This window comes from Accipiter gentilis, chromosome 29 (assembly GCF_929443795.1).
Source record: "Accipiter gentilis chromosome 29, bAccGen1.1, whole genome shotgun sequence".
NCBI lineage: Eukaryota > Metazoa > Chordata > Aves > Accipitriformes > Accipitridae > Astur > Astur gentilis.
The window spans coordinates 5159012-5172513 of NC_064908.1; the positions used below are offsets into that span (position 1 = coordinate 5159012).

At 61.4% G+C, this 13502-nt stretch overlaps 1 protein-coding gene across 1 annotated transcript; it reads right to left on the bottom strand.

Annotated features, from left to right (window-relative positions):
- Positions 1-756: 756 nt before the first annotated feature.
- On the bottom strand, positions 757-6760 carry SPDEF (SAM pointed domain containing ETS transcription factor). Its single transcript, XM_049832909.1, has 7 exons — positions 6687-6760; positions 5604-5713; positions 5005-5478; positions 3776-3973; positions 3624-3671; positions 3023-3163; positions 757-2927 (listed from the first exon to the last, which is right to left on the bottom strand). Exons 1-7 carry the CDS (start codon positions 6758-6760, stop codon positions 2749-2751), a joined length of 1224 nt encoding a protein of 407 aa, XP_049688866.1. The 3' UTR covers positions 757-2748.
- Positions 6761-13502: the final 6742 nt, after the last annotated feature.

The following is a 13502-nucleotide window of genomic DNA, read 5'->3' on the forward strand; positions in this document are numbered from 1 at the left end:
CATGTCAACCTGCCAGGCAAAACCTTGTGAAGCCCATGGGGGGATTCAAGATAAATCAGTTTTGGGGGCCATTGCCAGTGCCAGCAAAAGCAGCAGCCCCCAACCCAGTGCTCCCCAGTACCCTGGGCAGGGGCAGATGGGGATATTCCGACAGGGCAAGTTGATGCTGGCAGAAGGAATAGTGCCCCCCAGGCTGCCTATGAACCTCAAAACCTTAGGAAAACCAACATGCAGGTCACTCACCCGTCTCCCTCCCCAGAGAGCTGGGGAAGCCCCAGGACAGGGCAGTGGCCGAGGGGCACAGGGCAGAGGGAGTGGGACCCTGCAGGGCATGGCGGGGGGCACTCCCTGGGCTCCTGATGGAGAAGGGGCAGAGAAAAGGGATTTCTTTCCCCTTATTTAAGGGCTGGAGCTGCAAGGGGTTTGGGGAGAAACCTGGCTGTGAGTCCTGCGCCGCTGGCTGCCTGTCCTGCTGCAGTGGGCATCTGCTGGGTCAGGTCCCCTCGTCCCTGGGGACACAGTGTCCCTGGGTGCCCCCTCCCCAGCTGGCAGGAGCTTTCCTCGCCATTTAACCCCCTTCCTGCCCACCTTCCCTGCAGGGACATGCAACCACCTGCCTTCACCCACCTCACCAAAGGATCTGTGAGAGGGACACAGGATTTGGGGCACCAGTATCCCCAGCCCATCCTCCTGGTGCTCCCCGCGCTGGCTGCGGGAGCAGTGGTCGCACGCAGGAAATCAGAAGACACATTTTGCTTTTTTTTTTTTCCCACTTTTTTTTTTTTTTTTTCCCCTTTTCCAGAGGCCAAGGCAGTTTTCTTCCTTCCCCTGCTCCTCTCCTCCCTGCAGCCGCCCTCCAGCTGGGATGCTTGCAAGGCTGGCCGAAGTGCATCTGCTCCTCTGCCATGTAAACAGTATGAAACAGGCAGAACAAAAAGAAAAAGGCAGGAGCCGTCACAGGCAGCTATTTTAAGTTAAAAACAGAAGACCAAGAACCAGGTGGTTTTTTTCCTTTTAAACTCCCACAAAGCATCTCGTGGGTACACGGGCCTGTCTACCCTCATCATTTGAACCTAAACCACAACTTGCCACCAGCAAAAACCAAAAAGCAAATAAACAAATAAAAAAATTATAATATAAAAGATCAACATTGCCAGGTAACTTAGACTCTTGTGAAATGTGCAGTTTAAGCAATCCCCAGTTTTCCGTCCCCGTCTGGGCTCGGCGGGTTGTGTTTTGGATTTACGGTCCAGAGGGAAATCGCAAAGCTGCCATCTCCCTTTTCCCAAACTCAGGAATCAGGCAGTCCAAATAAAATCCAAATCAAGGGAAGAGCCCTGTGCCAGGGCCAAGAACCTGGGGGCTTCAGGGGATTCTGGGTGTCCTCGTGCCCAAGGGTGGGGGACCCCCCACTCCTGCAGGGATGCCCCAGCGTGCACAGCCCCACACCCACATTTTCCACCTGCTCCCTTTGCAAAATGCCCATTTTCAGCCCCGAATCCCTGTGGAGAGTTGAAGCTGAGGATATCCCGGAGCGGGAAGCAGGGATGGGGATGCTCTTATCCCAAGGGAATGCCCGTGGTACCCAGGGCACAGTTACCCCGCACCCAGCTCCCATGGCAGGCAGCGTCCCTGGGTGCTGCGGTGCTGCCGGTGCCAGGCGGCTCCCGCACGGGTCGGGTCAGCGCGGACCCAGCCAAGGGCAGCTGCGGGTGCCCTTGTCCCTGCGGGTGCCATTGTCCCTATGGGTGCCATTGTCCCTGCTCATGCCCAGGCTTTGTCCTCCCTGAACAATGGCCAGGGTGAAGCCACCCACAGCCAGCACCCAGGAGGGAGGGGAGGAAGGAGGGACCAGCCTAGCCGCCATCCCCTCTAAAATTCAGGCAGCCTCTTTCTTTGCAGCTGAGGGTTGAGGTGCAGCAAAGGGCAGAGCCCCCCCACCACGCCGCCCCCCACCCCGAACAGGGCTGAGGGCCAGGAGCTGCTTGTCGGGGTAAATCCAGGGCAGCCCCGCTGCAGGGCATGGGGAGCCACTCCTGATGGGCACTGGTCCCACAGCCGGGCCGGTGGTGGCATGGGGACAGGATCTGAGTGGAGGGGAGTATGGCCCCGGTGGAGTCACGTCCCCCCTCAAAGCAGCCCTGGGGCATGATGTCATGGGGATGTTGAAGTCTGCTGGGATGAGCCCTTGGGCCCCGTGTCCTGACGATGCCCTGGGGCTGTGGGGTGAGAGGACAACGTGCCGAGGGGGGGGGGGGGGGGGCCAGTGACCTGGGGGACGGGACTTCTGTGTCCCCCAGCTCCTTCCCTGGGTGACCCCAGCCACTCTCCCACCTTCAATCCCTGCCAAAGGGCACCGAGGTTGTGGGGAGCCCCGCGACAGCCACAGTTCCATCTGCCTTTATCTCACCCCGATCAACCCCACATCTCCTCCGCTGGCCCCAAATTCCATGCCCACCTTCCCCTGGAAGCGCTCGCAGGAGATGAGGGCTCTGCACGGTTCTTGCCCCGCACCAGGGCATGTTGGTGGCGGTCCCTTAGCCGGGGGCTCATCCCTCCCCTCCAAGGCTTGGGGTTGAGGGAGGGGGTCCCCCGGTCCGTTGCCAGCAGGTCCTGGGTGGGATGAGCCTCTCGGCACCCCAGCCGCCGTCCTTAGTGCTGGAAGATGGTTTCTGTGGTTGGGAGGCAGTGGGAGGTGGTGAAGGTCCCCTGCCCCTGCCAGGGCTCAGCCTGTCCCACCGCCACGGCTCAGACCGGGTGGACGAACTGGTAGACGAGGCGCTGGGAGATGTCGGGTTTCCGGATGATGCCTTTCTTGTAATACTGCCGGATGGAGCGGCTCAGCTTGTCGTAGTTCATGGCCGGGCGGTTCTTCCGAATGCCCCACAAACGGGCCACTTGCGCCGAGTCCTCGATCTTGAAGATGCCTGGGAGGGGAGTGGGACACGGGGGGGGTTACCGCCTCGCCTGCCCCCCCCAACACCCACCCCAGGACCGCAGGAGCACCCACCCACCCACTCACCTTTCTCCTTGTTGAGCCAGCGGATGAAGCGACCGTAGTTGTGGGGTTTCAGCAGCAGCTCTTTGAGGAATTGCCAGAGGTGGATGGGTTGGCCGGCGCAGGACGAGTCCACCTCGCTGTCCGCCCAGCTGGCATCGCCTCCTGTCACGGGAAGGGATGGGGATGGGTGAGATGGGGGTGGGGAGAGACCTCTCTGCTTTGCACCGCTCCGGGGAGACCCACACGAGTCCTCGTCCGGGAAATCCCGGCTCGATGCCTGTGGGTCTCTGGAACTCAGCCCAGGCACTGGCAGCGCCGCTTTCTCCTCCTCATCTTGGAGCAGGGAAAACAGCTCGGTCCTGCCCTTGTGCAGCCCCATGGGGATGCACAGGCTGCAGGATGGGGCCGGTGAGGGTCTCGCGGCCATTTCCCCTTTGCTGCACCTCGCAGAGAGCCCAGGGGCTGCTCCGGGGCAGAGAGAGTGCAACCATACGGATGCCGCTGCATCAGCCGCTCCAATGCACCAGATAATTGCAATTAAGCAGGGAGCCACCTCTCAAGTACCCTGGACCTGTCTGAGGCAGAAGCGAGGCCAATGGAGCTGAGTCCGTGCAGAACTCACCGCAGTATCTCATATCTCCTGGGGCGGCTTTTTCCTTCATCCAGGCGGCTGGAAGGGAGGAGCAGGCGGTCAGAGGGGCATCTCCCACTGCACAGCATCACCCACCCTCCCCAGAACCCTCCCTCCCGGTCCCCAACAGATTTCCAGACTACCAGACTTCCAGATGTCGAGGTGGGCGTGCAGGATGTCGCCACCGGCGGGTGAGCGCTGGCAGAACTGTTCCTCAGACATGGCACACAGGTCCTTTCCCGACAGCTCCTGGAAGGACTTCCCGATCTGCGGCAGCCGGTACTGGTGCTCCGTCCACAGGATCCACTTCTGCACGTTGCCGGGGCTCCAGTCCGCGGGGTCTGGAGGCAGAGAGTGAGCACGGCCGGCGACAGCCCAGGCAAAGCCCGGGGGAACTCATCTCACCCCACAGCAGCCCCGGGAACTGACCCCTCCTGCGCTGCTGCAGCATCACCCGCCAGCGTGGGAGCACCTAGCCTGCCCTGGTCCCCCAGGACAAGACTGTCCCCTTGCCAACTCCTTTGCTTTGGGAAGCCTCATCCAGCCTTTTGGAGCCCTGCTTGCTCCCTGCACCATCCCAGGTGACACCAAATGCTTTAAGGGAGCGGGTGGCAGAGCCTGCATAAACAAAAATGCATCCCAAGACTGCTTGTGTCACGGCAGCGATGCCCCGAGGAGAATACCCCAGTGATGCCCAGTGGCAGCAATACCCCAGGGAACTCGATCCTGGGCTGTCCTGTTCCCCTTGCACCCAACTCCATGCCCAGTTTGGGTAACGGCAGCTGGCTCCAGGCTGTCCCCAACCCCACACACTCATCTGCCCAGTCCTAATGTCCCAGGGAAAACACGCTCATCTGCCCAGTCCTAATGTCCCAGGGAAAACAGGATAGAGAAAAGGATAATAAAAGTCCTGCTGTCTGCTCCTTGCTACCGCACACCCTTCCCAAAATGCGTGCAAGGCTGAAAGGCACCTCGATAACACTGCCCTGGGAGGGAAAGGGACCCCCAGCTCAGGGCAGGGGACAGGCTCAGCACCTCTCTGGCCCTGTGGGACCAATTGGGTCACGTTGGCACCCCACATCCAGCACAGGGCTCTGCGTAAAGCTCTGCTGACCCCTGCCTCAGCTTAACCCCAAGCCGGCGAGGCCAGAGCGGTATTTTGCCGGCATCCCTGGGCATTAGCAAACAGCCCTGCCCAGGAGTGATGCCCGGGGGAGCCAGGCAGCAGCCGTGCTCCCCCAGCACCCGACTGCAAACCCCCAAGCTGCAGCATGGCTTTAGTCCCCTCACCGGCACATCCTTCCCTCGCTGCACCCCGCGGCGGAGCTGACCCTGCCCGCAGCCCCCCGGGGAGGGCTGCGGGAGCACCCACCTGCGGTGATGTTGAGGAGCTTGCAGGCCGTCTCGATGTCCTTCAGCACTTCGCCCACCACCATGCTCTGTACCTGCTCCAGCGAGTGCTCCTCCAGGTGCAGGCTGGCCTGCAGGTCCCCCTCGGCCCCCAGCCCCAAACCCTGGCTATCGATGATGGGACATTGCTCCGGCTCCTTCTGTGCCTCCCCTCGCCCCTCCTGGGCACCGCTTTGGGATGGTTCTCCCATGCCCTTGGTGGCCCAGGCGATGTCCTCTGAGTAGAGCATGTCGAAGTAGTGCAGGCAAAAAGCAGGCAGGGGCTGCTCAGGGGTGGCGGGGGGGCTGGGGCTATCCGGGCAGCCCCAGCTCCGGGTGTCGGGGTCCTGGCGGGGAGGCAGCAGGGTAGCGTCCAGCTGGGCGAGGCGGCTGTGGGGCAGAGCGGTCAGTCCGGGACTGGTGCTGCCCATCCCTCTGCTCAGCGCCGGCTCCAAACCTGCCGGGAGAGGAGAGGAGGAGAGGCTCACCCCAGCACCGATTCCTGCCTTCCCGCCCAGCAGCCAGGCACAAAGGGAGGAACTAAGCCTCTTAGAGGGGAAAAAAACCTCCAAAGAGACCCACAGTGCCCTATGAGCACCCGGATAAATGCAGGCTCGGGGTCAGCCATGGGGCCGGGGGGGCTGTCCTGATTTTGGGAGGACCAGCCGCAGTAGCCGGCAGGGAGAAGGAGCCTGGGGGGCAAGCAGGTCCCGACCACCGCGGGTTTTTAGGGTCTTCCCGTGAATTGCAACACCAGGTTGGCAACAGTTCAGTCCCAGCTGGCGCTGAACGCCCTTGCGGGAAGCAGCGGGGCACGCTGGAGGGGCTCCAAGGCACCTGCACTGGGCGGCCCGTGGGTTCCAAAAGATGCTTAAACCACACGGGCACCTTTCTGTGCATGGAAAACATCCCCTGCTGCTTTCACCCGAGGATGCCCCAGCACAACAGCACCCAAACCTGGCTCGCCCAGGCCAGGGACCAAGCCCAGCACCGCAGCACCTGGCACTTGGCCGCTGCTGCCAACTCTTGGACGAGAACTTTCCTTTTACTCTCTTGCAGGAAAAACTACCTAAAATCAGCCCTTCCCCATCTGTCTACGGTATGCGGGGCGTCCTGGAGGCCGTGGAAAAGAGGATGAGCCTGCTGAATTTCCATGGCAACACCAGGGAACGGCTCCATCCGTGGAGAAACCTCCCCAAGAGCCATCCTGAGGCTTTGGGAAGAGAAAGCCCCTGCCAGGGGAGAGTCTGGTGATGGGCACGACCAGGGCACTGCCAAGCTCCTTGCTTGCCTTCGGCATTGCTTTTTACAAGAAGAAAAAAACCAACCCACCCCAAATTGGTGGTTTAAAAGCAGAAAAAGTAGCAGCTTTTGCAACTGAGCCTGCAATAAAAAAGGAGCGTGCAAAGCCTGAACCAACCCCAAACCCCACTAAGGAAACCAGGCAGTCCCAAAGGGGAACGGGAGACAGTGGCCAGGGAAAGAGGGTGCCCTGTTTGCTCTAAATCCCAGCTGGGGAGAAAAAAAGGTTTAAAAAATGAAAGAGGAAAAGACATTATTGGGTTCCTCTGGGCAGAACGAAACCCTCGAGCATGGGGAGCCGAGCAGCCGGCTGCTTGGCATAGGAGGGACACTAGCGACTGAGCACCCAGAACAGTGTGTTACCATCCCCGCAGCTCTGCAATGCCAAATGCTGCTCGGCTCCACGCTGCTGGCTCCAGCTCTGCTCCCGGAGGCATGGCGGGTCATTAAACTTCATTAATAGCCACACACCGCAGCCCCGTTAACCAGAGCGGTACCGATGGGCAGCACTTGCCATGTCCTGCTCTCAGGGATGAGTTAATGCAGTCGCTGAGTATTTTAATGCCCTCAGAAGTATGGTTTCTGAAACTCTGCATCACCTGCACCATGAGGAAGCTCTGCTCATCATTTCACCCTTGGAAAAGCCCAAAAAGCTTGGAAACGCACCATGGAGGAACCATGGCCACCTTAACAGCACCCACGCCACCCTGACCCCACGGGGACCCAGGGAGGGGATGCGGGTTCAGGAGCTGGAGCCCACATCCCTGAGGGGTTTCGGTAGCACCGCGGCGAGGAAGAGGAGGGAGAAGGGGTGCCCTCGCCACTGAGCTGCCCCCACCACCCAAACAGTTTCCCTGAGAGATGGCGCCGGCTTCCAAACCTCTCCTTGATTTGCTCTGGATTAAAAGAAGAGCTTTAGGAGATCAGCCCTAAATCCAACCTCACGCTGCTCCCAGCACAAAAGGGAAGCGGTAACAGCTTGTGCAGCTCCAGCTCGCTGCACAGTGCCGGCCATGGGGGTTTTCTGGGGAGGGGATGGGGGTCTCATCCCCAATGCCTCTGGGGTCGTGGTACATCCTCTGCCCATCCCACCTCCGCCGGGCTTCACTCCCGCAGCCATAAACTGGACACATGGAGGGCTGTGGAGCCATCCCTGGGCAGACGATAGGATGGACGGCCCCATCCCTATCCCCATCCCATCGTCCTCCTCCCAGCTGGGACCAGAAGGACCCGATCCCTTGGGCAAGTGGCCCCAAAAACCTGGGCAATCACCCGCCAACCGGTGCTGTACTCTCAGGGCGGGGGCCTTTGTTTGACTTTCTCCCGCTTTGGCACGCAGGTGGCCGGGCTGGGTGGGGACCTGTTTGCTCTAAGAAGCTGCTTTGGGCAGCTGTTTCCCTCTTCTCTCCCTTTTTTGCATTTCCCTGGAAAAGAAGAGCTGGAGAGGCAGCCCCGGGTGCACTGAGATGCTCATAGGGAGCACTGACGTACATGGCACCCCAAAAACTTTTATGTTCCCCACCCAAGCTAAACAAGGCTGCACTGGTAATTGCATCAGCCCTGGCAAACGCTCCCTGGCTTGTGCACGCTGCTGGCGGTGAGCACAGCCCCGGTGCCTTGGGCTTTGCACCGGAGCTCGCCTGCGGCAAACCCACACCAACACAGCCTCGTGCTCATCCCACCGCTCCAAGCAAGAGGAGAAGCAGTCAGGGAATCGGCTCTTGCAACACTTGAAACAGCTGCCACTGAGTTATAAAAGCCCAGCAGACCCCTGAGGTTTTGCCTCCGTGGGCGCAGAGGGGCCAAGACGTGGTGCCAGGGGCTCAGCAGCCCGTGGGGAGGCTCCGAGTGACAGCGGTGCCATCCCTGGGGTGCCAGGCAGAGTGGGGTGCTGCCTGCAGGACACCCGTCCCAGCACTGGCATCCTCACTGAGCCCTCCCCACGCACGGGTTCTGCCTGCAACCCCGACACGGGCAGGCAAGGCTCCGGCGCAGAGGAGCAGATCCCAAACCAGGATGGAGCCATCAAGTCCCCCAAGTGTTTCTCCGTGCCCACAATAAAGCTCTGCCACTGGGGCACGGCCAGGAGGTACCTGCCATCCCTGAGCCCAGAAGGAGGAGTGACCCTCCATTGCTCCCCGGTGTTACCCACGGATATGGAGGGGACCCCCCCATAAGGTGGGCATAAGGGATGGGCATAAGGTGCCCCTGCTCCTTGCTCCTTGCATGGGGATGCTGCGGAAAAGGGCTGAGCTACCGGCACGAGGGCTCGTTCCCCACAGCAGTGTGGAGCAGGGCGAGGAGGAAAAGGCAGCGGCTGCCACCGAAGGGCACCGCAACAGCCCGGCCCCAAAAGGTTCCAACAGCGGCTGAGAAAATGAACCCACACATTCCCTTTGAGGAAAAAAGTCCGGGGCGGCGGGGCTGGGACAGGGCTCCCTGTGCTCCCCAAGGCACGGGGCCAGCGACAAGCCCCCGGTTTTGGGTGGTGCTGGGTCACGGCTCAGCTCCACAGGATTGTAGGGACTCAGCCCCATCCGGAGCCTGGGGAAGCAGTGGATGCTGCAGCCGAGGGGGATGAGGATGGGGACAAGGACCTCCCGTATCACCCCGAGCTTTTCTGGCAAACGCAACCCACCATCGCTCAGGGTAGCAACATAGTCACCAGTGACGGTGGAGAGCTGGGATCAGCCCTTGGGAGCAAGAAAAAAAAAAAAAAGAAAAAAAAAAGAAATCCACCCAACCACCACCCTCAAACAATAGGCCCGTTAATTAAAATTAAATCTGCAGTTAAACAGGTTGTGCTGGAGCATGGCTCGGGAAGCCCTGTGGGACCAGTGGAGGTTGGCCCGCTGTGGGAGGAGGTGCTGCCCACGGCACCCAGGATATCTCCCAAGTCCCTGGGTGCTTCCAAAAGCCCTTCCCAGGGAGCCGGGCCTGGGAATGGCCGGGGCAGTGGGCCAGGACCAGGCTGCGGGGTCACCTCCAGCCCCCAGGCTGAGGATGGGGACAGGGACAGGGATGGGGATGCGCTGTGCTGTCTGGGGAGGAGCTGGAGATGTGCAGGATCCAGAGCTGTTCCAGACCGCCCGGAGCAACCCCACAGGCAGTGGGATTTGTCTTTAACCGATCCTTTCAGCTTCACCTGCTACACGTGCCTCAGCAAGCCAGGACCCCAGGGGTGGTTGAGAATGGGGACTCCACAGACCCAGAAATCTTCTCTTTGCCCAAACGCCCATCCGAGGCTGCGACCTGGGTGGTTTTTTCCCTGTTTTCTAGTCTGACTCAGCACCTCTTGCCCCAGCCACCTCCCTGGGCTCAGCTCTCCACCTCGGTCCCCAAGGAGGGGCCAGCCCATGGCATGATGCACACCCGGAGGTCAACCGCACCGGGGCACAGAGAGCCAATGGAGCCTTGTTGGCTCTGCCGGACGGCCGCTGGCCGGGAGGAGAAACAAGACATTTTATGGGGCCCAGATTAAGCAGGTGAAGGGACCTGGGGTCCCTGCACGAGCTGGGGCTGCAGCAGACACCCGGGTGCTCAGAGGCTGCAGACAATTTGGGGTCCTGCCAGCATGTCCAACCCCCCCTCCAGCCTCACCGTGTTGGCCATGCCACGTCCCTCCCAGCTGCCAAAACCTGCCTGCCTGTGCCACACGCCCCTTTTATCTCTGGAGAGAGGGAGGAGGGATTGGCCAAAATCTCCCCGCAGCCAGGGCAGGGGCTTGGGATGACACTTGGGGGGCTGGGGCTGTGACAACCTGGGGGTCTGGCTCTGGTACCTGCATGGTGACGGGGTTGGGGGTTAGGGTTAGGGTTAGGGTTAGGGTTAGGCAAGCCCAGGGCTCACGTTGGATGTACGCCCAGGAGGGATGAACCCATTCCAGGGGTCCTGGACCCCCGGTTTCCACCCCCCAGCCTTCTCCAACACCACCGAGGTCCCTCCGGCTCCTCCTCCCATTACCTGCATGGGTGCTGGCGCGGGGACCAAGAGTCCCCACGGGTCCCCACGCCCCAGGTCAGGCTGCCCTCTCCGTCGGCGCAGGGAAGTGAACAGCAGCGGGGGGGACGGGGATGGGCACAACCCACCAGTGGCCTGAGTGAAGCCCCAGTGCTCGGTGTCCCCCAGGTGAGCAGCAGAGCTTGGTGTTCCCCGTGCATGGCCAGGGAGCCCCTATTTATAGCAGCACCTTCCTCCCCCGCGAGCTCCCTGCCCATGAGAAAGCCCGTATTGTGGGGGATTTGGCAGCCAAGCGACGTTTGTGTTTCACTAACCGAGCAGAACCATAAAAATCAAACCTAGAGCCAATGTGCCTCTAGCACTGACAAAAAAAAAATCCTAGCAGAAAAGCAGAGCTGCGCTGAGACAGCGCAGGTCTGGTAAAGGGGTTCCAAATGCTCTATAGAGACGCCCCTGAGCTGGCAGCTCCTCGATGGCTGCCCAGGACCTGGGATGCTCTGTAAAGGTCCCCGGCTGCTTATCGGTCACACAATGCCCCAAAGCACATCATCCCCTGCCTCCCACCGGGCAAAGGGCGTTGCGAGACCCTCCGTGTCCCTGCTGGTACCGGGTGGGCTCACACGGAGCCGTCCCCAGGAGCCCTGGCTCCCTTCCCACCCTCCTCACCCGAGCAGGAAGGGGTTGAGAAGACACAAAGTTAGCAAATCCCATTTTATTTCGGGTGACATCATCCCGAGAAGTGCCAGGACCCTTGTGCCGGGGCACAACCTGTCCCTGTTTAGCACCTGGAGGTGCAAGGAGCCGTGGGATGGGATGCTCACATGGGAGGGCATCGTGTCTGCCCCGAATCGGCGCTGAAAGGGCTATAGGAGCCCCAGGAGGGAGGGAAGGTGGGTGCTGGTGGGTGCTGGTGGGTGCTGGTGGAGCGTCGGGCAGCCGGGGAGGGTCGCGGCAGCAGCGTGGGGCTTACCTCGAGGGTGCGTGGGTGGCTCAGAAACCACATGGGTCCCAGCGTAGGGTGGGAAGAGCCATCCCCGTGGTGCTCGGCACGGCGGCCAGGGTGGGCATGGCCCCAAGCGGGGTGCCCCGGCACCGGCAGGGAGGGTGGTCAGCGGCACCCTGCCCGGCTCAACGCCGACCCGGCGGCGGCAGGGCGGCCGGGCTGAGCCGCATCAGCTCTCGGCGGGCACCGGCAGGATGGGGACAGGGACGGGGACAGGGATGAGGATGGGGAACCCCGAGCGGCTCCGAGGGTGGCGGAGGGATGAAGCCAGCCGGTGGCTGCGCCGAGGTATGCGAGGGGAAGTCGGCAGCCGGTGCAAGGCGCTCAGCGAATGCCTCCTTTGCCCATTATATCTAATTCCTTCCTTATTTACCTGAACAAACAAGCTGGCTGCTTACCTCAGCTGGAGGTGTTTGAATAGCCCAAGCCGGGGTTAACCCTTGACGGGTGCGTCAAGGCACCGGGCTCAGACCCAACTGGGCCCTGGGAGGGGAGTGGGACAAATCCGGGCACCGTTAACCCCTTCCCGCCCTCACCTGGGACACCCACCCAAGAGACAGGGACGCCGCAGGGGGCGAGACCGAAGGCTCCTCTTGGAGCCAGACCCTGCAGCACAGAGACCTGTTGGATGCCTGAGAGTCCCTGGCCAGACCCTGCAGCACGACATCGCTGCCCCCGTGCTGGCTGGGCCATTTTGGGGCCAGAAGCTTCCCCAACTGATAGCCCAGGAGCATCCCCTACGCAAGTGCTGCGGCCACGAGGGGTTTGCAGTGGAGACCGTGAGTGAGGATGCTCAGGGTCATCAGGGACAAACGGAGCCCCTCACACCAACCAAACCGTCCCTCACGCCAGGGATACGGCACCGTCGCCTCCCCGAGGGTCCGCATTGCTGCTGCCTGCGGGCAGGACGGGGCACCGGGGGCGCGGCAGGAACGTGCAGTGCTCTGGGCCTGGGTTGTCTCCACCGGCATAAGCAGGAAAAAGCTGTTTTGACCAAGGTAGACACCGACTTGGTATTTACTGTCTTTTTTTAACACGTGAAGAACGCAGGGCAGTTCAGGCGGTTCTCCCACGCACGTAGCGTTGCTGAACCCAAACTCCCCCATGCCCTAAAAAACCCACGTCAGACAAAACCTTGGCCACAAACACCCGCGGTGCAACCCGGGTCGGACCCACGTCACCGTGGCCATCACACCTGGGCTTTGCATCCCCAGCCCGTGGAAAGTGCCACGGCAGAGCCAGCATCCCTCAGCCACCCTGACCCCAGGGCCAGCGCACAGCGGTGGTGCGGCACAGCCGATAAGCCATCCGTCGGAACTGTTTGCCGGGAGGAAAACAAAACCCCATAGGAAGGCAACCCCTGCATTACAGCTTCCCCAGCCTGCCCGGCGCGTTGGCAAAGGGCTTCGTCTTGCTATCGCCAGCGCCAGGAGTTTCTGCCTCCCTTGCGAAATGCCTCAATGTTATCTTATCGGCGGGGAAAATGCTCCCCACAGATTAGGGCTCCTGCCGTCTGAGGGGAGCTTTTCTCCCCCATTTTGGTAAACATGGCCAGGCCCGGATCACGCAGCGGCGGGTGGGGGGAGACGTGGGCTGGGGACGGCACGGTGGAGGGGGCGAGCGGCTGCGGTGGGGAAGCCACCAGCCCCTGGCCGGGCTTTGCTGTGGGGTGGGCACACGGGACGGGGATGTGGCACAGCCAGGAGGGGGGTCCTGGCCACCCAGTGCCTCCCCCCAGTGCTGCCAGCTCATGGCAGCCAAAGCTCAGCCCCCGGCACCGCTCGGAGCATCTCGTCTCTGCTTTGGGCAAGGCATCGCATGCATGACCCAGCACTGCTGTCCCACAGCAGCAGGCCTGATCCTGCACCCCTCAAAGCCCATTGCAAAGCTCCAGAGATTGCAGCAGGTCGGGCTGCCAGGGTGCAGCCCCCCCCTCAGCTCGCTCTTCCCTGTTTTTAACCTACAATGCCGGGTCCCGGCCAGAGCCACCGTGGGAAGCCGGGAGCAGCGGGCACTGTGCTGGGGCTCTGCCCGGCTCAGGGGCTGGTGCACAGCACCCAAACCTGCTCCCGTGTCCCACCCCAGCATCCCCCCCTGGGAACCAGGAGCATCCCAGCACAGCCCCAGAGAAGAGGCTGTAGCCCTCCAAGCACAGACACCTTTATCGTAGCACAGAAATGCAGATGTAGCAACTGCGGAAACTTAAGATACAGAGT